The 22,331-nt window shown below is 35.7% G+C and overlaps 1 protein-coding gene across 1 annotated transcript; it reads right to left on the bottom strand.

Annotated features, from left to right (window-relative positions):
* Positions 1-19,768: 19,768 nt before the first annotated feature.
* Positions 19,769-20,554, bottom strand: LOC131033180 (uncharacterized). Its single transcript, XM_057964325.1, has one exon. It carries the CDS (start codon positions 20,552-20,554, stop codon positions 19,769-19,771), a length of 786 nt encoding a protein of 261 aa, XP_057820308.1.
* Positions 20,555-22,331: the final 1,777 nt, after the last annotated feature.

Below are 22,331 nucleotides of genomic sequence, written 5' to 3'. Positions count from 1 at the left end.
GACCATTTGATTGTGCCTTGCACCATTTGTAGCATTCAATATGTCAAAAGCAACAACATCTGAAGCCTCAATGGCAGAACTAGCAAAATTGTATGAGAAACCCTCAGCTTCGAATAAGGTATTTCTTATGAAGCGTGTTGGCATATGGACACTCCAATGAGACATTGTGTGTGGTTGAAGGTTTTGTCATTGATGGCAACCTTGCAATCCTATGGCACCAACAAGACATCATACTAACAAAGCATTACACAAGCAAGACAGTGCACTGGCATCAACAAGATCACTCTGCACCAGCACTGGCACAGAAGAAAATATGCATACCGGCATATAGGCTGACAAGATTTTTGATATGTAATATTTTGTTTATTATTGTAAGCCGACTTGGCAAATTGTAAAATGACTTGTATATAAAAGAGATCATTGTAGACATTTAAAAAGGTAAGGAAGCGAGCATAAAGAAAATTATTAGGCAGACCTAATGTGCGAATTATAGGTCAAGGGTATATGTAAAGAACAGAGTTAGAACCGGTACTGAATCTGGCATTGGAGATGCTATTGTAAAGTAGTACAGATCATTGGATTAGTTTAATCCTCATTGTAATTCAGTGTGACTTCTTATTGAGCAATGAGCTCTAGGCAGTTGGCCTTCCTGCATGTGTAGGCCCCTATTGTAAGTAATATTCTCTTATTGGCCAGTAAGTGAATATTGTGGGTCACAAATCCCACCGAGGTTTTTCCCACATCAGGTTTTCTTGTTAAACATCTTGTGTTATGGTGTTCTTTTCATGTGGATGTTTTTGATTCTGTTTATTGTATTAATTCTTGCATACCGGTATACTGCTATTTTATGTTCTGCATCTTTTAACTTAAGAAATACTACTCACCTGTCAGATACTGATTCACCCCCCCCTCTCAGTATTTGTGGGAATCCTAACAATTGGTATCAGAGCCTGGTCCTCTATTTTTCAGAAGCCTAACAGCTTGAGGAAGATCTTGACACCGGTAAAGATGGAAAATCTGATGAAGCAACTTTGAAGGAGCTCTTACTGACTATGATGCAGAGAAGTTGAAAAATATGAAATTAGAAGATGACTTAAGAGCAGCTTAGGATATCATTCAGGCACTTCAAGAAAATCTTACTGTTACAAGAAACAAGAGAAGAGAACTTTGTGAAAAATTGCAAAATGAGAATGATGAAAAGGAATCACTTAATGATATGATAAGCAAGTTGAAACAAGAGATCATGACAACAAAAAATGAAATGCAGGATATGACTATGAGATTTTGCAAAGAGATTGAGGATAGAAAGAAGAATGAAGAAGAATTGACCAGAAGACTGAGTGATGTAGTAAATGAGAACACAAGACTTAGCTATGAAAATGACATGTTGAAGACAGATCTGATGCATACTCAAAATGACTCAAATGAACTAATGAGACAAAAAGAAATCTTGGAAAGGGAATTGGAAACTGCAAATCAACATAAAGAAAAATTCAAGAAAAGCTTAGAAGAACTTGGTACCTTATTGAAGAATCAAAAACCCATAGGTGACACTTCTGGAATTGGCTTTGAAGTTGGAGAAAGCTCCGATACTGTGAATACTCAGGATCACAGCAAACCGGTAAGACCACCTAATGCTTATAAATTCAATGGAAAATGCTTTAACTGTAATAAATATGGTCATAGGGCAAATGAATGTAGATCTAGGAATTATCAAAATATCAATCCACCCACTGGTCAATGTTCCAAATGCAACAAAGTTGGTCATAACTCTGAAAACTGCATAATGAATGTGAGATGTTATGTTTGTGGAAGATTTGAACATCTATCTAATCAATGCATAACACAAATCGGCATAGGTTATGGGAAATCTATTCAAAAAAATAATGTAACTTGTTATGCATGTAACAAGATTGGGCATATTGCTAAATTTTGTAGAAGTAAAGGTACACCGGTAGACAACAAAAGCGCTAGCTTGAAAGGTAAAGAAAAAGTTGAAGAGGTTAAGCAAGAATTCTCAAAGCAATGGATTAGAAAAGCTGATCTAAATATTGGGAATACTCCTCCACCGATAGAACCAACAAATGCTCCACCAGCAAGACAGATTGATGCTTCACCGGCAGGACAGAGCGGTGCTCCACCGGCAGGAAGTTCTTCATCTAATTGAAGAAAAATTTCTTGAGGGTTTGGAAATCTAATGACACATGTGCTATTATTCCCTCGGATAGAGATAAGAAGTTGAAAATCACTTATTACCAGCAAATAATGTTAAGTGAATACTTAACGGGCATGCAATTAATGTGGTAGATAGCGAAAAAGACTTTATAAAATAAGTTTTTGGCTAAATTTCATTTCATCGTGATTTCAAACCTTTAGAGAGCGCGAAGATTTCCGAGCTAAGGCATTTCGAGCAAGGAACAAGCACACTCCAAGCAATCATCCATCCAAGACAGAAAAAGGTATTTTATCATGGCATCCACCTCTGTAATTGAATACATAGCGAACCCTGCTATTGTGGAAGTAATTAAAAGACCTAGGCCCGTATTTCAGTTGGTCCCCAAAATAGCAAAGAAGGATGATACCTTAGGTGCATTTTCTCAAATCCCTAAAGGTGTTGTATATGCTGAAGACCCTAGAATGTATATTCACTGCAATATTGAAGAGTTAGAAGATGAGGAAATCAAAACCATGTATAAAACCGAGATATGTGATGATACCGGCAATGTTAAAGCTGAACACAAAATCATTGAAACCCTAGGGTTCATAGAAATCCTTAGCATTCCTAAATTTACTAAGGATGTGATTAGGATAGTGTTAAGTAGAGTTCATGGAGAATTTTTCTGGTTAGATGCAATTCATAAGATCACCAAGCAAGCGGTAAAGGCTATCACAAGGTTACCGGCCACCGGTAAAAGACCAGACAAAAACAAGAAAGTTTCAAATGATTTAGTCATAGACCTAACAGGTGCAACATTTGATAAAAGATCTCTAAGGGTTAACGATGTAAAGGATACAAATATGAGATTCTTAAGTATGATATTAGGTTACAAAGCCACTCATGCCAATAGACTTAACTCAGTTTCAAGTTTATGCATTAAGAGTGCTTATGATATGATAACAGACAATGCAAAAATTGACATCTGTGAATGGTTAAAGGATGAACTGATAGACAACCTTGGAAAGATAAAGAAGGATAAGAAAGGAACTTTTAGATTTGGAAATTTGTTAGTATGTCTAATACTTCATATAACAAAACAAGTTCCCGGTATAGGATATAAAGAACTTGGATATGACATACCGGTAGAAAAGCAACTGATAGAACTGTTCAATACCATGGGTGAGAACAAGGAAAACAACATTCATGACTTTTTCCAAGCACTAAAGACAAAAATGAAGAAAAGGACAAGGTTATCTTAGAAAATTGTAGATAAATACAAAGATGATATATGCTTCATTATCAAAAAGGATGAAATATGGATGGAAGCAGTCATCCCAAGGACAATCTGGGTAACAGAAATGGGCTATGAGATAGATGACCACATAGTTGAAACTTATGCCAGAGCACTTCTAGAAGCCCCCAATGAACCTAAGGAGGAAGTATTTGGTAGTGCTGCAACAATAGAAAACCAAATACAGTCCAAGAAAAGAGTAAAGAAGGTAGAGGCATTTATGAGAAAAGGATCCAGACAAGCAAAAGCCATTAAGGAAGATGTATTAAAGAAAACCAACATAACTGAAGATGAGTTGGCAGCCCCACAACCTGAAGCTCATCTATCACCAGTAGGTACTTCTTCGGAAGGAGACATGCCAACAACCTTTAAAAGAGTTGTCAGGAAAAGAGATCTCTCACCGGCAACCACTCCTTCACCTAGAAGGACAAGGCAGAAGCAACAAGCTGTGAGATCTCTGGTCAAAAAGGTCACACCTAAAAAGAAGCTGACTCCTAAGAAAAAGAAAAAGACAAAAACTGACTTGGTACCTCTAGACATTTTGTTAAATGAGATCACAGAGGAAGGAAAACTGAAGAACATAGGGAAAATTTATGACACCCTATCTACTGATGAAAAAGGGAAAGTTGAGGAAAGTGTAATACTGCATATGGACATGATCAAAAAGTTTTTTATGGAAGTCATAAATGAAATTCCTGATGACTTATACAAAAGACTTGAGGCCAGAAGACAAGGAGTAATTGAATTAGACAGGAAAATAAAAATAGAAAAACTACTTGTTGTATATTCGATAAACTCCCCAAAGGAAATTGATGATCTGATAGCTCAGGCTAACTGAACAGTTTTTTCCACTGCACACTGGCATATTTCACTAATGGCAGGTAGAGTTACAGAAGTTTCAGAGGAAATAGAAGATGGTTGGGACATATTTTTGGTTGAAAAAGAAAAACAAGAAGAAAATAGAAATCCCAATCCTATTAAGGTATATCAGAAGGATAAGGACAAAGGGAAAGGCAAAATTGGTGGACCTCCAAGAATAAAGGTTAAAGATAACCTACCTCCACCTGTAAAGACTACAACCCCTGAAAACCAACCGGTAGCTGAAAGCATGGATGTAGAGGATAGCAATTCAAATCCTGAAGTCCTATACACTATAAATGTTGATACCCAAAAGATCAACATAACAGTTGATAAAGATACAAGTGAAAAATCAGATATGGCTAAAGAGCCTCCGGTAAAAGGAGATACAGAGCAACCGACAGAGGATATAGGGAAAAAGATGGAATTTGAGGCACAAACAGAGAAACCGATAGAGCTAAAGGCTCCGGAATAGGCTCACAAGGAAACAATGCCACCGGTAAGCCATGAAGCAGGAAAACCAGTGCTAAAGGAAATGCAGACACAAACTGACCTGTCAGAGGTCAATACAAGCATGGTCACTTCCACCGGTACTCAGTTTGTTGGGTCATCATCAAAGTCAACAAATGTGACTGAGGTATTACTCAAATCCATCAAGAAAATAACTGACTATAGTTCACAAGCTTACAAAGCAATAGATGATTCAATACCAAATTTGAAGATAATTGCTCCTGATTGTAATATAGATAATAAAGATTCTTTAGGAAAGTTGGATACATTATGTAAATACATTTCTGGAAATATTGAGAAAATAAAGAATCTGTAAAGGACATGGTAGAAAAGGAGAAACAGAAATTCCTTGAGGAAGAAATAAAGATGTGTAATAGAGACTTTGACACACTTCTACCGAAACTATGTAGTTTGTTAAAAGAGTATAAAAACCTATATAAAGACACATGCAAAATAAACTTCTTGACTGTAGATATTGACAAGAAAATAAGCAAGACACAGGAAGAGATAAACAAGCTTGCAGACAATTTTGTCAACTCACCAAACTCACTATCTATTTTTGAAGATAACTTAGCAAATTTTGAGGCAGAATTGCTTAAACAGGAAAGAGAGAAAGAGACAATAATAAACAAGGCAAAACACTTGAGATCTAAACTAAGTCCAAGATTGGACTATCTAGCATCTCCGCGGAAAGAAATCTCAGAGGCATTAGCACAGGGAAGTAAAACACCAGCAGAACAATTGCAGCATCTCACCGGTACTATGAAGAGGACTGAAACAGCAATAAAAGATAGCAAAACGTTTATGGATAGTATAATCTTAATTTTGGGCGATCTTTTTCAGATAATAACTACCCAACTACAAGGTTGAGGATATGGACCGGTATAACTACAAACTCTACTAAACCTTTGTCATTGATGCCAAAGGGGGAGTAGTAGGATGAGAAAGTTCAAAGACAGGAATCATATGCTCAAGGGGAGTCCTCCATATTTTTGGTAAATTTTTTGGTCGGTAAATTTTTTGGTCTACACATTTTGGACACTTTTTGAAATTTCTCATGAGTGTTGCCATCAATGCCAAAGGGGGAGATTGTTGGCATATGGACACTCCAATGAGACATTGTGTGTGATTGAAGGTTTTATCATTGATGGCAACCTTGCAATCCTATGGCACCGACAAGACATCATACTGGCAAAGCATTACACAAGCAAGATAGTGCACTGGCATCAACAAGATCACTCTACACAAGCACCGACACAAAAGAAAAGATGCATACCGACATAGAGGCCAACAGGATTTTTGATATGTAATATTTTGATTATTATTGTAAGCCGACTTGGCAAATTGTAAAATGACTCTTGTATATAAAAGAGATCATTGTAGACATTTAAAAAGGTAAGGAAGCGAGCATAAAGAAAATTATTAGGCAGACCTAATGTGCGAATTATAGGTCAAGGGTATATGTAAAGAACAGAGTTAGAACTGATACTAAATCTGGCATTGGAGATGCTATTGTAAAGCAGTACAGATCATTGGATTAGTATAATCCTCATTGTAAGTCAGTGTGACTTCTTATTGAGCAATGAGATCTAGGCAGTTGGCCTTCCTGCATGTGCAGGCCCCTATTGTAAGTAATATTCTCTTATTGGCCAGTAAGTGAATATTGTGGGTTACAAATCCCACCAAGGTTTTTCCCACACCGATTTTCCTCATTAAACATCTTGTGTTATGGTGTTCTTTTCATGTGGATGTTTCTGATTCTGTTTATTGCATTAATTCTTGCATACCGGTATACTGCAATTTTATGTTCTGCATCTTTTAACTTAAGAAATACTACTCACCGGTCAGATACTGATTCACCCCCCCCTCTCAGTATCTGTGGGAATCCTAACAAAGCATTTGTTTAATATAAAAATGAGTGAAGGAGGATCTATAGCAGATCATTTAAATGAATTTAATATAGTTACCAACCAATTGGCTTATGTAAATGTCAACTTTGATGAAGAGGTTAGGGCTCTCTTAATTTTATGTTCTTTGCCAAAAAGTTGGAATAGCTTGGTTATGGATATATAAGTAACTTTGTCTCTGGTACAAACACTTTAAAATTTGATGATGTTGTTGGTGTTATCCTAAGTGAGGAAATGTGATAGAAAAGCACAGGTGAGACTTTAGCATCATCGGGTACTGCTTTGAATGTAGAGAGTAGGGGAAGACCAAAGGAAACAGGAAAAATCCCAAGAAATCGTGAGAAGTCATGAGGAAAGTCAAATAAAGGACGCTCTCAATCTAGAAGAAGAAAGGGTTTCTAGTACCACAGAAAGCCAGGACATTTAAAGAAAGATTGTTAGTCTCAGAAAAACAAACAAGGAGACGAAAATGAAGATGAGAGTAAGGAAGCGAACATCGCAAGTAATACTTTACAAGATGCTTTAATTTTGTGTTTAGATAATGTTAATGATTCTTGGGTAATAAATTTAGGGGCTTCATTTCATACCACACCCCCTAGAAAATATTTTCTAGATTGTGTTCAAGGTGATTTTGGATAGGTATACTTTGGTGATGATGAGACTTGTCGGATTGTTGGAAAGGGCAAGAGAAAAATAAATTTGTGGAATGGAAATGACTGGTTGTTGAAGGAGGTAAGGCATGTCCCTAATTTAAGAAGAAATTTAATTTCTGTAGGACAATTGGGCAATGAAGGCTGCATAGTTACCTTTATAGACAATATCTGAAAGGTCACTAAAGGCGTATTAGTAGTAGCTAAAGGTGCAAAGGTAGGCACATTGTATTTGTGTACTAGTAATACATATTCTACCTTAGCTGCTATAGAAAACGTTGTGGTAGGGACAACTACAATAGATGTTACAATGATAGATTCAAAATTTTGGCACCATAGACTTGGGCACATGAGTGAGAAAGTGATGAAAATCCTTCACTCTAATAATTTATTGTCGGGATTGAATCGGATTGATTTAGAGTAACATGAAAATTGTATTTATGGGAAATAGAAAAGAGTCATATTTCTCAAGGTTTGGAAAGAGGAGAAGAGTGAGAAGTTAGAGCTTGTGCATTCAGATGTATGGGGACCAACTCAAGTATCATCTCTTGGTAGCTCTTGTTACTATGTTATTTTTTATAGATGATGTAGCCAAGAAAACATGGGTGTATTTCCTAAAATAGAAATCAGATATTTTTGAAACTTTGAAGAAATGGAAAGCTTTGGTTGAGAATGAGACAGGAAAAAAGTTGGAGTATCTCAGATTTGATAATGGAGGCGAGTATTGCAGCAAACCATTTGAACATTATTGTTCTTACAATATAATATAAAGGTAGAAGACAGTTCTAGGAACCCCACAAGAAAATGGTGTGTCTGAGAGAATGAATAGGACCATCATGGAGTGTGCAAGGAGCATGAGATTGCATGTTGGATTGCACCTACATTTCTGGGAATATGTTATACATACTATTGTTTATTTGATAAATAGAGGGCCTTCAAATCCTTTGGATGATGGCATTCCAAAGGAGGCATGGACTGGTAAAAATGTAAATTATTCTTTTCTGAAAACCTTTGGTTGTAAAGATTTTGTCCATGTTGATAAATAAAATAGAACCAAGCTTGATGCTAAATCTTAAAAATGTACCTTCATTGGATATGGAATAAATGACCTTGATTATCAATTATGGGATTTTAAAAATCAGAAAATAATTAGAAGTAGAAATGTAATATTCAATGAGAAGGTCATGTATAAAGAACAAATGCAAGAAAAGAAGCATGAATGGGTCAAAAAGAAATATGTGGTGTTGGATTAGGTTTCTGAAAATAAAATGTCATTTGTACTTGATGCTCAACAACAACAAAATTTCCCACAAACTCCTGCAAGTGTTAGACATTCTACGAGGTTAAGTAGACCTCTCGAAATATTTTCTCCTTCTTTGCATTTTATTTTATTAATTGGTTATGGTGAATCAGAAGAATATAAAGAAGCAATGCAAGTAGATGCCAAATAATAGTGGGAGGTAGGCATGAAAGAGAAAATGGATTCCTTGACGCAGAATCAAGCTTGGGACTTAGTCCCATTACCTACAGGAAAAAAAACCTTGCCAAATAAATGGGTTTATAGGTTAAACGAGGAGGATGGAGGACAAAAAGGATATAAGGCCAAACTCGTGGTAAAAGGTTTTGCACAGAAAAAGGGTATAGATTTTGATGAAATATTTTCTCTAGTTATAAAAATGACTTCTATTAGAACCGTAGGAACTCTTGTGGCTGCAAAAGACTTGCATCTTGAACAACTAGATGTTAAAACCATTTTTCTTCATGGGGATTTGGAGGAGGAAATCTACATGCAACAACCATAGGGATATGAGGTCAAAGGTAAGGAGGAGTTAGTGTGCAGGCTGAAGAAGAGTTGGCATGGCCTAAAGCAAGCACCCCGACAATGGTATTTGAAATTTGATAGTTTCATGGCTGAACAAGGTTACCACAGATGTCATTCTGATTATTGTGTTTGTTTTAAGAGATTGGATAAGGGTAGTTATATTATCATGTTACTTTATGTTGATGGCATGCTTTTTGTTAGGTCTAACATGGAACATATAAATAAACTTAAACAGAAATTAGAAAGGTCATTTGCTATGAAGGATTTGGGTGTAGCTAAGAAAATCCTCGGTATGAATATTTCACAGGACAAGAAAAATGGAACATTAACTATGTCACAAAGTGAGTATATAAAGAAGTTGTTGTAAACATTTAGCATGCAGAATGCAAAAGTAGTTGGTACACCTTTGGCTAGTCATTTCAAATTGACTAAGGAGCTGTGTCCAAAGACAAATGAAGAGGTAAATAAAATGTTTAACATTCCATAGTCATAAATTTTTTTCAATCTAATGTATGTGTTGGTATGCACATGGTTAGATATTGCACATGCAGTGGGAGTTGTGAGCAGGTATATGAGCAATCTAAGAATGGAACATTGGAATGTTGTCAAATTGATTCTTAGGTATTTGAGAGGTACTACTACAAAGACATTATTTTTTCGGAGGATCAAAATCTTCTCTATGAGGATATGTTAACTTTGATCTGGAAGGTGATATTGATACAAGGAGGAGTACTACAAGGTATGTCTTTAATGGAGGGGGAACTGCACTTAGTTGGATTTATAGATTGCAAAATGTTATTTCACTTTGAACAACTGAAGCTAAGTATGTGGTTGCTACCAAAGCTAACAAGGAGATGATTTGGTTACAACATTTTCTAGAGGAGTTGGGAAATATGTAGGGAGGATAGCCCATTGTAAACTGATAGCCAGGGTGTCATTCATCTTGCAAAGAACTTCGGTCTTCATTCGAGGACAAAACATATTCAACTTAGGTATCACTTCATACGGTTCATTTTGGAGGATGACCAATTACGGCTTGAAAAGATTCACACAAGTGACAATCCAACAAATATGTTCATGAAGGAAGTCACAAAGGAGAAACGGATTTCCTCATCAATTTATATTGGCCTTCTTGACTAAAAATCATGGAATCAAGAGATAGTTAAGTCCAAGTGTTTTATCCAGTGGGAGCTGTAAGTGTAGCAGTGTCATCCAAGATCAATCTCCAAGTGGGAGATTTTTTGGTGTGGAGCCTAATTAGTCTCCAAGTGGGAGATTGTTGGTATGTGGCGACTGATCGTGCAAAAACTGTACACTCAAAATGTATCCTTGTCCAGGTTTGGGGCTCGGTCGAGCCTTGAGTGAGGGTTCAAAGGCATAGCCCCTAAGAATATTTTTTTGGCATTTTTTTGTTAAAAAAATTGACATTTAACAAAGTCCTAAAAACGATGACTTTGTCGATTGCCCTAAAAATTGCATGTTGTAAGAAGCTAGAATGAAAAGGGCATTGTAATAGTGTTGTACTATTTTATTGGATAATAAGAAAAGATTGGACGGTTGTGTTCTGTGGATGTAGCCCATCTTAGGTGAACCATGTTAAATCTCTATGTTATTTGTGTTGTGTATGATTCTTCATCTTTTGTGTATTTTAATCTGTGTATAATTGTTAATTCGTATTTGCTCTGGATCTGCCTAAACCCTAACACTTAATCTAAACTTAGGTGCTTTATTTTATCTAGGTGCTATGTTTTTTTATTCTGAGTTCACTTAGAGGCACTTCTAATTAGCCCTTTTAGCTTGTAGTTGATCTTAATTTAGCTCCTACTTCAAATTGCTTTAGTTCTAATTTTAGGATTAGGGCATCTCTTGGTTTCTATTAAGCGAGTCATTCATTCATTGTATTTGTACCTCAAATATTGTATCTCCAATATTATTTCTCTTAATCAATTGTGCAATATCCTATAATTCTTTGGTTGTTATAGACCATACAATCTTTGCTTGATCTCTTTAGTGGGTCTTCCAAAAATAGCAAACTATTCTAATTACAATATTTGCTTGATTCTTGGCTCCTATGGTTGAACATCAACTCCAACATGGTATCAAATCTTTTTTGTCAAGTTCTTGTTTGCATGTTTGATGGATCCAACGTGAGGTGAATTTTTGGTGCAATTTGGGATCAAACAGAGGTTGTCATCACATCCACAACATCGAAAAAACCAAAGCTCAACTATTCTTTCCTCAAAATCCGAGCATTTAAAAAAATTGGGTCAAATTGGCTAAGGGCATACAAATTGAGGCATAATCTGGAGGTATCTGAAAAATCTAGGAACTTTGGCGCAAAACAGAGGTCACCATCACACTTAGAAGGACCAAAAACCTTAAGATCGCCTACCAAATCATCAAAATCAGAGAAGGTAAAATTTTTGGTGATTTTTTATTACCATGCTTTACGAGGCACACAAATATATACAGAAACACCACTTGCACATGTGTCAGTACATACATCAGAATATATTTTCCCCAAAAAATCAAGTTCACAAAAAATATTTAATTTTTTTTTCTTTTACACATTGATTTAAAAATTATTGCAAAAGGATTATTTTTAATTAAAAAAGGGGGGAAACGTATGTACCTTTTTTAGTAGCAAAGTCCCTTCATGCAGTAGCAATGACGTAATTAGAATAGTTTACTATTTTTGGAAGACCCACTAAATTTAGTATCATTCTAAATTTAGTTGGGTTGCTCTATTTTTAGACAATTTTTACCATCAAATACCCACCTTCAATTTTTTGCCCATAACTTTGTCATACAAAGTTGAAATTGGGAAAAAAAGATATCATTGGAAAGTTGGTTTTAGTGTTGATCCTATTCTATAGGTGATTTGATCAGATTTTGTATAAATTTTTTGTACCAAGCCTCCAAATTTAGCCCGTAGTTTTGTGCTTTTGGGGACATATCTTGCATGTCCAGACTCTATTAGTCGACTTCCACACATAGTTGGAAAGCTCTTGGAGTCCCCTATTAAGATCTCAGGTCCCTTTTTGCAGAATTTTGATCAAGTACTCAAAGATCTCAATATTTTCCTTTTCGGGCTACATGCAAATCGAGTCTCTATTTATATTGAGGGTTTATGTTTTTGTATCATTTTTGGAGATTATCACAAGGAGATAATCATGTATAAGGGTTATAGATGTAAATATCGTGGGAGTAATCAGCAAAGGCATGAAATCTGTCAAAATTTCTCACATAATTTTTTTCAACTCTTGCTTGAGTGTGCATTAAAATCTCAATTTGCTCCTTCTCTACCAGCAAAGACAATTGTTGTACCTTCATTGATTGAGACCCTTATTCCTATAAAGTAGGATAATTCGTTTATTTGTCTTCGTGATTGGGATTCCTATTTGATAGATATTTCTTCATTGTTTGTAGAGTCTCACATTTCAGATTTGGAGGACACAATTGAGGGTTTATCTCTCTTATTTGATGACAGTCATAGCACAAATGTTTTCACATCATGTTTGTCTTTGGAGCTTGTTCAGAATCAGTTTCCATTTGTTCCTTGTTTGTCACTTTCTATTGTGATTGGGCATGTACCTAATTGGTTTGTGGCATCTTCACCATCCAAGGACTTGGTGACACATGAGTAGTTTTTAAAGACACCATTAGATATTTGGATATGGATTCCTACATCTTCTAGTTTATGGGAGTTGCTTCTCATATCTCTAGTGGATCGATTTCTTCCAAAGGGGAGACATGTTGTTTGCAGGCAGTGGATCATGTTCTGTCTTCAAGCTTTCACCATTGGCACATGAGCTACTTCAACATTGGGAAGATTATTATACTCATTCTCTCTCTTATGGGGGGGATATTTACTCTTCTTCTATGACCAATTCCGTACTTGGGGGGGCACTTGGAGTCCTTCATCTTAGTCACATGTAGTACCTTTTCCATTTCGTTGCATCTCTCATTTTTGGAAAGGGTTTTTCTCCCATGTTTTTCTCGTTTTCTCCATTTAGAGAGACCTCATTAGTGTGAGTTTAATTTCTTTGCATTTGTTTGCAAATGAGTACATAATCAATCCTAGTTGCTAGGACTCATTCATGCATGTATTTTTCATTCATCATTAACTCTTTAGCTTGTCCCTAAGTTAATATTAGGAGGGGTGTTAGAGTAATTTTAGAACAATTGTCTAATTATTTATTAATTAGGTCCTTTAATTGCTTTTTCACTTAAGCTAAACTTAGGTGCTTTATTTTATCTAGGTGCTATTCTTTTTCTAGTCTAAGTTCACATAGAGGCACTTCTAGTTAGCCTTTTTAGATTGTAGTTGAGATTAATTTAGCTCCTACTTTGCATTTCTTTAGTTATTCTAATTTTAGGATTAGGGCATCTCTTGATTTCTATAAAGCAATTCATTCATTCTTTGTAATTTTACCTCCAATGCTATATTTCCAATATTATTTCCATCAATAAATTGTGTAATATTATAGAATTCTTCAATTGTTATATAGAATACAATCATTGTTTGATCTCTTTTGTGTAATAGGTGTTTTTCTTGTAGATGATTCTTGGCTCTTGTGGTTGAACATCAACTCCTACAAAAAGGAATGTGGGACCATTGGAATGTTCAAAAGAATACACTGTCCTTTTTATATGGCTTAGGAACAGATATCCATTACAAATGGATGTCTGTTACCATTTCCTAAAAAAGACCACCAAGATAAATTTTTCCCTTTGCCTCCACTTTTAAGGCTGAAAATGCATTATATATCCAATCATAATTGATATTCATTATGAATAGATATTCATTATGAATAGATATTCCTTATGAATAGATATTCATTATGAATAGATATTCCTTATGAATAGATATTCATTATGAATAGATATTCATTATGAATAGACTAAATAAGAGGGAGGGGGAGGGAAGGAGAGAAATAAGGAGAGAGAGAGAGAGAGAGAGAGAGAGAGAGAGAGAGAGAGTCTAAATGAAAAAGATGGGGGAGGGAGAGAGGCGGAGAGAGAGACCTAAGGGAGGGAGAGTGAGAGAGAGATCATAAATGAGATAGAGAGGGAAATAAGGAGAGATAGAGAGAGGGAGATAGAGGGTGGGAGAGATATTGGGAAGTATCAACAAAGGACTGGAGTGGAAGAAGATAGAAATAAGGTAACTAAGGGGGAATAGAGAATCAAAGAGAGATGGGGGTGATTAGTGGTGCAGGAGCACCTAGGACTTAGGATAATAATCATTCTTAAATTTTGGCTTGTACTGACCTTAGCCAAGTCATATTTCCAATAAGGACTCCAGGATGGTCCAATGTGTGTGATTAGAGTCTAGGTTGAGTCAATTGTATGCCTAGCTTAGTGGGTTTCTTTCTAGGTTTACACTTTGTTGGTTGTTCTTGGTTTGAGTAGTCAATGATGCCTTCTAGATGGTTAAAAGAGGAATAGGTTGGCTAAAGTGTGAGAGGGGTTAAAAATAGCCTTAGAAATGTTTAAAAAGAAGTTAGTAATGATTTGTAATAGGTTGCCTAAGTTAGAAAGGCAAGATGTGAAAAATTGTAAAAGTTGTCATGACAACTTGGTCCTAAAAGAGCTTAGCGATGGAGTTAGGGTTAAAAAAATTCCCTAAGATGCCTCCACACATTTGGAAGACTATTTAAGCCCTCTCTTGTATAGATACCAAGGTTGGAAGCATTGATTTTTGTGAATGACAATCTGAAACCAGTCATTTTTCTGACTGTTATCATTGTTTTTTGTCTTATTTTGCATAAAAGAGTGAATACAAATGGATTGAATCCATTGATACAAACTTAGATAGTTTTTCTTTAGTGTGTTATAGTTCCATTCAATCCATTTCATGCTTTGTAAATATATTTTATTAGTTCTTTTACTATTTTGTCTTCAAGCAACCAGTTTTGGCTTGTAAATAGTATACCTTTGAAAAATGGTTGCCCCAGAAAATCCCACCCTGCAATCATCACAACCTATTGGGAAATGGTAGGAAACCCAATGTACATTGTAAATGTGTAGGGATGAGTTCTGGAAATGAAGTTTGCTATTTTTTTCCATCTTGCCCTAGGCTATCACATAAACCTTGGATCTTGGGACGACACGCTTCCAATTTCGAATTCTCAAATTTTTGTTTGATTATCCTGTTCAAGACAATTTGAGAGTTGCCTTCTACTTCTAAGGACCGAAATCCTCGACCCAAACTCCATTCCAATCCAGCTAACAGCCCTGCAATTTCTACCACATTGTTTGTAGTAATTCCTAAGGAACCAAAATTTGCACCAACAAAATTACCAAATTTGTCTCTTATAATGGCACCATAGTCCGATTTACTAGGATTGTCGTGACTAACCCCGTCAAAGTTAACCTTCAAGCTTCCAACTGAGGGAGGAGTCCAAACTATACTTCCTATGTTCTTCTTCTCGTCGACAAACTTGTAACCACTGTTCTTCATCAAATTCCACATCCTTTCCATTTCTTTGTCCTAGGAAGAATAAGTGCAATACTTCCTTCCCACTACTTTGACGTTTATAACTTCTTCAATGGATACTTCTATTTTTGGGATTAGAAGCTCAAAAGATAGAGCTTCCTCATTGAACACCCTTTGATTTCTCTCCTTCCAAATATGCCATGCAAGCATGGCCGGACTAACCACACACAGAGTGCTCCATTTTGATTTCTTATAGCAGGTAGGCCATGCCAATAAAAAACCTTTTAGTGATTGACTTCTCACTGAACCATACTGCAATTTATCCAATAGCCAATCCCAAACTCTTTTAGTGTATGAACACCAGAATAAGAGATGATCCACAGTCTCTTCATTCTCCTTACATAGTATACATACACTTGGACCTACAATTCCAATTAGTTTCAACCTTTCCCCTGTTAGTATACGACCATGCAATGTTGTCCAAAGGAATTCGCCTGCCTGGGCAGTACCATTTTGTGCCAACACAATGCCAAAGGCCAATCCACATTCTATGCTCTACTTCTAAGAATCTCATATCCCAAGTTAATCTTATATTTTCTAGATTTGAACGCACACCATAATAAACAATCTACTTCTTTTTGGTAGATAATTTTTTTCTTTCTGCTCAAGTTATCCTTCAATTTAATACAGTTTTCCATCTTCCATTCTCCCACAATTTTCCACTCAATCCACTCAGCCTCCTTCTACCCTTCCAAAATGTAATCAGCCACAAAAGGACCAACCAATACTTCCACTTCATTAATCCACACCGGATCATCCATTTCCTCAACTAAGAAAATGTCTCCATTCCAAGAATCTCTCCAAAATTTTGCCTTTCCACCGTTGCCAATTTTCCAAGTTAAATGCTCTGTTATGATATTTCTGCTTTCCCAAATAAATTTCCAAATTGGAGATCCATTGATCGAGTTTGCCATAGTAAAAATCCTATCTACTTCATATGAGTCCAAATACTTTGCAATCGTGATCTTACACTAGGTTTTTTGAGGTTGCTCATACATCCTCCATGCTAACTTAGCACCTAGAGCCAAATTGTGCAAGTCCATTTTCCTTAGACCCGCTCCCCCATCCATTTTAACAAGACAGGCCATATCCTAATTTATGAGTGGAATTTTCTTTTTCTCATGCGCCCCTTCCCATAAGAACTTTTTAAGCAAACTGTCTAGCTCTTTTGCAACTTTATATGATAATCTGAAGCATGACATATGGTATATAGGGATCGCTAAAAGAACATATTTAATCATTTGGATTCTCCCCGCTTGTGTTAACCATTTGTTCTTCCATGAAGATGCCTTTTCTTGACATTTATTAATCAATTTCTCCCACATTGTGTTTTGATATCTACCAGGATCTAGTTGCACCCCTAAATACTTCAGAGGAAAACTGCCAGTCGAAAATCCCAATATCTCACCCATTATACTTTGCATCCTTACATTAGTATTGAAGAAATATATCATTGACTTATCAATGTTCATGCTCTATCCCGACCCTTTTTCATAATCATTCAATAACATCTTCATTACCTTAGCTTCCTTCTCAGTGGCTTCCCCAAAAAGAATTGTGTCATCGGCAAATTGAGAATGAGAAATTGGATCAATACTGTCATGGATGTGCACACCTTTCCACAATCTCATTTCTACAATTTTTTTAATATTTCTTCCCATAATTCTAGCCATTAATACAAACAAAAATGGAGACAAGGGGTCACCTTGTCTAAGACCATTCGTGGCATGAAAAAAACCATCTATAGATCCATTTACAATAATAGAATATGAAACAGAAGTAACACAATGCTTTATACAATTTATCCAACTAGAATCAAAACTAAATCTTTCAAGAACAGAAAAGAGGAAGGACCAAATCACCCGATCATATGCCTTACTAACATCTAATTTGACCACCATCCCCTTCATCTTTCTCCTTTTCATCAAATGCATGGTTTCAACAACTGTGATTATACTATCAACAATTTCTCTACCAGGGGTAAATCCATGTTGCTCTGGAGACACTAGCTTGTCCAAAACAATCTTCAGCCTATTAACCATTACCTTAGATATTATTTTGTATAACGAATTACACAAAGATATAGGCCTATAATCAACAATGCTCGAACAACTTTGCTTTTTTGGGATCAGAGTTATAAGCGTGTTGTTCAATTCTTTCACGAATTTGCCTTTCCTATGAAATTCCTCCACCACCAACCATATGTCCTCACCCATGAACTTCCAACACTTCTGATAAAATTCCATGGTCACCCCATCTGGTCTAGGAGCCTTATGCGGATGTAAAGCAAATGTAGCCTTTTTAACTTCATCTTTTGTAATTGGAGACATTAGTATAGCATTATCCTCCTCTGAAATCTTCTTGTCAATAATATCCAACAGATTCATCACTCTCCACCACCGCAGATCCCAAAATTTTCTCAAAATATTTTACTGCTATGCATTCCAACTCCTCTGCTTTACCAACCAATCTGCCTAAATCATCCGTCAAATGATTAATTATGTTTTTGTTCCTCTTTTCTTTCAATGAAGCATGAAATAAATTTGAATTTGAATCTCCAGCTTTGATCCATAATTCTCTGGATTTGTCTCGCCAAAACATTTCTTCTCTCAGAAGAATCTCTTCCAAATCTTCTTTAAGAGAATTCTCAGTATTAAATTCTTCATTTGACATCCCCTTCTCAATCACCAAGTTATTAAGCCTATCAAGTTCCACTTCCACCCTTATTTTCTCTGAAAAAATATTCTTGAAGGTTTCCACATTCCATATTTTAATCTTGTTCCTCAGATATTTCATCTTCTTAACAAAACAATAGCTTGGAGTACCTTTATAATCTATACATTCTTCCCACCACTTCTCAATGTTTTTTCCAAAGTTTATATCTCTCCACCACATGCTCAAGAATTTAAAATTCCCTTTCACCTTTTCCATTGATGTGATACAGTTCAACTGAACCGGGAAGTGATCTGAGAGTGTTAAGGGCATAATTGTTGTCTCCAAGTCAAACTGTCCTCTAATCCAATATGTTCTAGTGAATATTCTATCCAATCTCTCTGAAATTTTGCTAAAATTTGCCCTCCTATTAGTCCATGTAAAATTTCCTGATTTAGGGATAATGTCGAACAGGTTATTATCTGTCACAAAATCTCAGAAATCTTCCATCACACGGGCATTCATTCTTAAACCTCCATTTTTTTCTTCGTTATTGAGAATGGTGTTGAAGTCTCCCACCACTATCACTTTCTCTTAATCAACCATTCTAATTTGTTCTGAGATTTCTTTCCAAACCCTTTTCTTTTCTTCTATCTTGGTCGGACCATAAATGTTGAACAAAGAAAATACCAAATCTTCTTGCAAAACTCTTAATTTACATTGCATCCAATTTTCCTGCTTGGAGATCAAACAAACTGAAACTTTATCTAGGTTCCATAGGACCACCAATCCACCCACAGACCCAATCGCCTCCTGAAAATCACCATCCCACATCCTACTAAAAGATTTGAAAAAGGATGTTTTTTCTGCATTTAGCTTGGTCTCTTGCAGCATTATAATATCACCTGAAATTCTTTGTATTGCCCTCTTGACCAAGCACTTTTTGTCAGGGGCCGATAGACCCCTGACATTCCATGTTGTTATCTTCATTGTTTACCAAGGGAGGTTCCTTCTCCCTTGGTTTTCTTTATGAATTCCATCACACCAATTATTCCTTTCTCATTTGCTCTGTCCTCTCTTTTCTGTTTATTGCTTCTTTTGCCCCTTACTCCTTTTGCTTTCCCCAACAGAATGTTTGCCGATTGGTTGATGCATCTAGGGTCAATGTTATCCAATTCATTTTGAAATTGATCATCATCTGAACCCCTTTCGTAATCAAATTCAATATTTGACAGCCCTTTTTCTCTAGAAGATGTGCCTCTACAATCCTCCTCTGCATTGTTTCTACTGCCATTTATGTTTACTTTTATAGATTCAAATTTGTTTTCATTTCCCATGCTCTCACCATCTTTCTCTATTGCTATCTCCATATTATCCATCCTGTTCTCCTTGTCACCTTCATCTACCATTAATAGTATTTATGATTCTTTACTTTCTTTCGTATGAGTCTGTTCATATTCCTTATTTTTTTCCTTTCCTTGAGACTCAACCGTTTTCTTGCTTTCCTCTATTTTTCTTCTCCAAGTCTGTGTTGGTTTTCTAGGAACATTTCTTGCCTTTCTGACATACATCTTGCATTCCTTCTCACCGTGGAATTTGCTACCACATCTAGGGCATCTTGCTAAAAAAAATTCTATCTCCACTTTTTGAATCCATTCCCTGCAATCAGATACCAAGGTTATGCTCTCAGGAATACTTTTAACTGCTGCAATTCTCATTCGAACACTTTTGCAAATGTCTTCTTCATCATCAAAATTTATTTCCAGCAATATGCCCAATGTTCTACCAATTTTCTCCCATAGTTCCTCACTCCAATATTCTATCGGAAGGTTATATAGACGTATCCATACCGGCTCAAAATAACCTGCCAACGAAGTTGGATCAAAATGAGGCGTCCATGGTTGAATGTATACCACATGCGTATTGACAAACCAGTTCCTATCAGTGAGAGCACGATTTCTCTCCTCCTCTTCTTCAAACAAAACTACAAAGAAACCATTTGCAATAAATTTAACCACAATTCGTTTTCCCCAATTGCATTCAACCCATTTTTTGATATCCTTTCTCGGCCAATTCAAACCTATAAATTTGGCGATTACCACATACTCTTCCCAGAACACCACATCCTCCTTCAACTCCTTAGTGAATTCTATTCGAATTTCCTCTACGTATCCTCCCTTTCTGCCATTAATAGGTAACGACATTGCAGAGCATCTCGACATACACTTAATTTTTATCTTTTCTCCTAAAAACAATTAGCACTACAGCATTGAAATTTTGAATTTTCACCGAATAGATTTAATTTATTTCAAAAAATAACTAATAGCTTAGAAACTACATTCAATTGGCTACGAATTTAATTGTTACATATTTTTCAAATTATGTTCATAACCAACTCAAATTTTCATGTCAAATTTCCTAACTCTATTTTTTTGAATTTTCATCGCCACTTAAGGACCTAGTTTGGCCTACCATGATCTTTGACATACCCATAATAGTTAAAGGTAAGTGACTCAGATAATTAATAAGTAATGACAATAATTAGGGTTTGATGATGAATTCAATTAATTTAATGTCTACATCTTGCCCCTCTTTGAAGCAAATGCTCAAAGTGACATTGTTACAAAGAAGAGAAAAGTAGCTAAGAAGGAAAGTTAGAAGAAAAAAAATTAGAACAAATGAAGAAACTGGTAATGTAGACACCTAAAATTGTCCTAGCCTTATTAAATAAATATCATATTTATTTAATTATTTTATCCCAAGCCTTCTATTAATAAAATAGATCTTTATTTATTTAATTAACTCATTTATCCTCTTCTAGCCTTTCTCTATTTAAATAAATATTTTTATTTTATTTAAATTATCCTTTCCCCGAATTAAATAAATATTTATTTAATTGGTCCCACTTATTCTATTAATTAAATATATCTTTATTTATTTAATTAATCTATTAACTTTTTCCCTGCATGACACTTGTCATTCATCTCTTGATTTTATCCTAACTACTCCTTTCACATTTTCCCATTTTCTAGACCTACCCTTTAATCCTAGCTAACCATTTATCCTTTCACCTCTTAATCCTATTCCTCCATTTTTAAGGTGTTCTCTATATAAGAGGATTCCTTCATCCTTTCATATCTCTAACAAGCGAAATCAATCTTCATGCGATCAAGAAATCAAGTGTCTATACAACCGCAATTCATTCTTTGTTGAGCTCTTGTGCACAATACAAAATCTAAGAGAAACCATATTAAAACAAGATCAATGGAGATAGGAAACAATGGAGATCAAACTCTACTAATCATGTGAATGGTATAATCTTTCATGTTTTTGATATTTTGCATGTTTTAGGTTTTTTATTGGTGTATGGTGGATTTTTAATTGCACAAGTAAGGATTTTATGTGGTTGGATCTTTTTTGGTTTTATATTAGTTTATCATTCCACTTTTACTGTATATATTTTGGCACATCCGGTGGGACCTTGGTCCCCTTTTCTAATATCATTTTGCATTTTTAAGCTTTTTTGTCAAGTTGCAAATCAGACCAGCAACGATTATGTTGGCAATTGACACTCATTCGATGGATACCATTGCATAAAAAATGGATTAGGGTCGTCATTGATGCCAACTCTCCTTGGAAATTCTATCTGGTAGTTATGGATTTTGGTAACCGGTAGAGGAAGTGGTCTGGTAATTTGTCACCGATATTTTAGGATAAGCATAACACTTTTGGTCTAGAATCTTTGCAGTGATTTCAGTGGATAGATTCATGCATGGGATGATAGGGCCAACATGTAGAAATCATTGAGACATCATTTGGTTGATCCGCATATCTTTTAGAGATCCAGTCTAAGCCAACACCCGGTTACATGTTACATTGCATATTATGGATGGTCGACTTGATGAATGTTTTATTTTGTGATTGTGGATATATATGACCAATATAGAAGATCATTTTAGACTATGGTATGAGCGAGTAGTG

Source organism: Cryptomeria japonica, chromosome 6 (assembly GCF_030272615.1).
Source record: "Cryptomeria japonica chromosome 6, Sugi_1.0, whole genome shotgun sequence".
NCBI lineage: Eukaryota > Viridiplantae > Streptophyta > Pinopsida > Cupressales > Cupressaceae > Cryptomeria > Cryptomeria japonica.
Note: the sequence above shows the minus strand (reverse complement) of the source record. Positions and strands in the feature narration are given on the sequence as shown.

Excerpts from the sequence above, each read along its gene's own strand:
- LOC131033180 (XM_057964325.1), bottom strand. The coding sequence starts at position 20,554 with ATGTCGTTACCTATTAATGGCAGAAAGGGAGGATACGTAGAGGAAATT.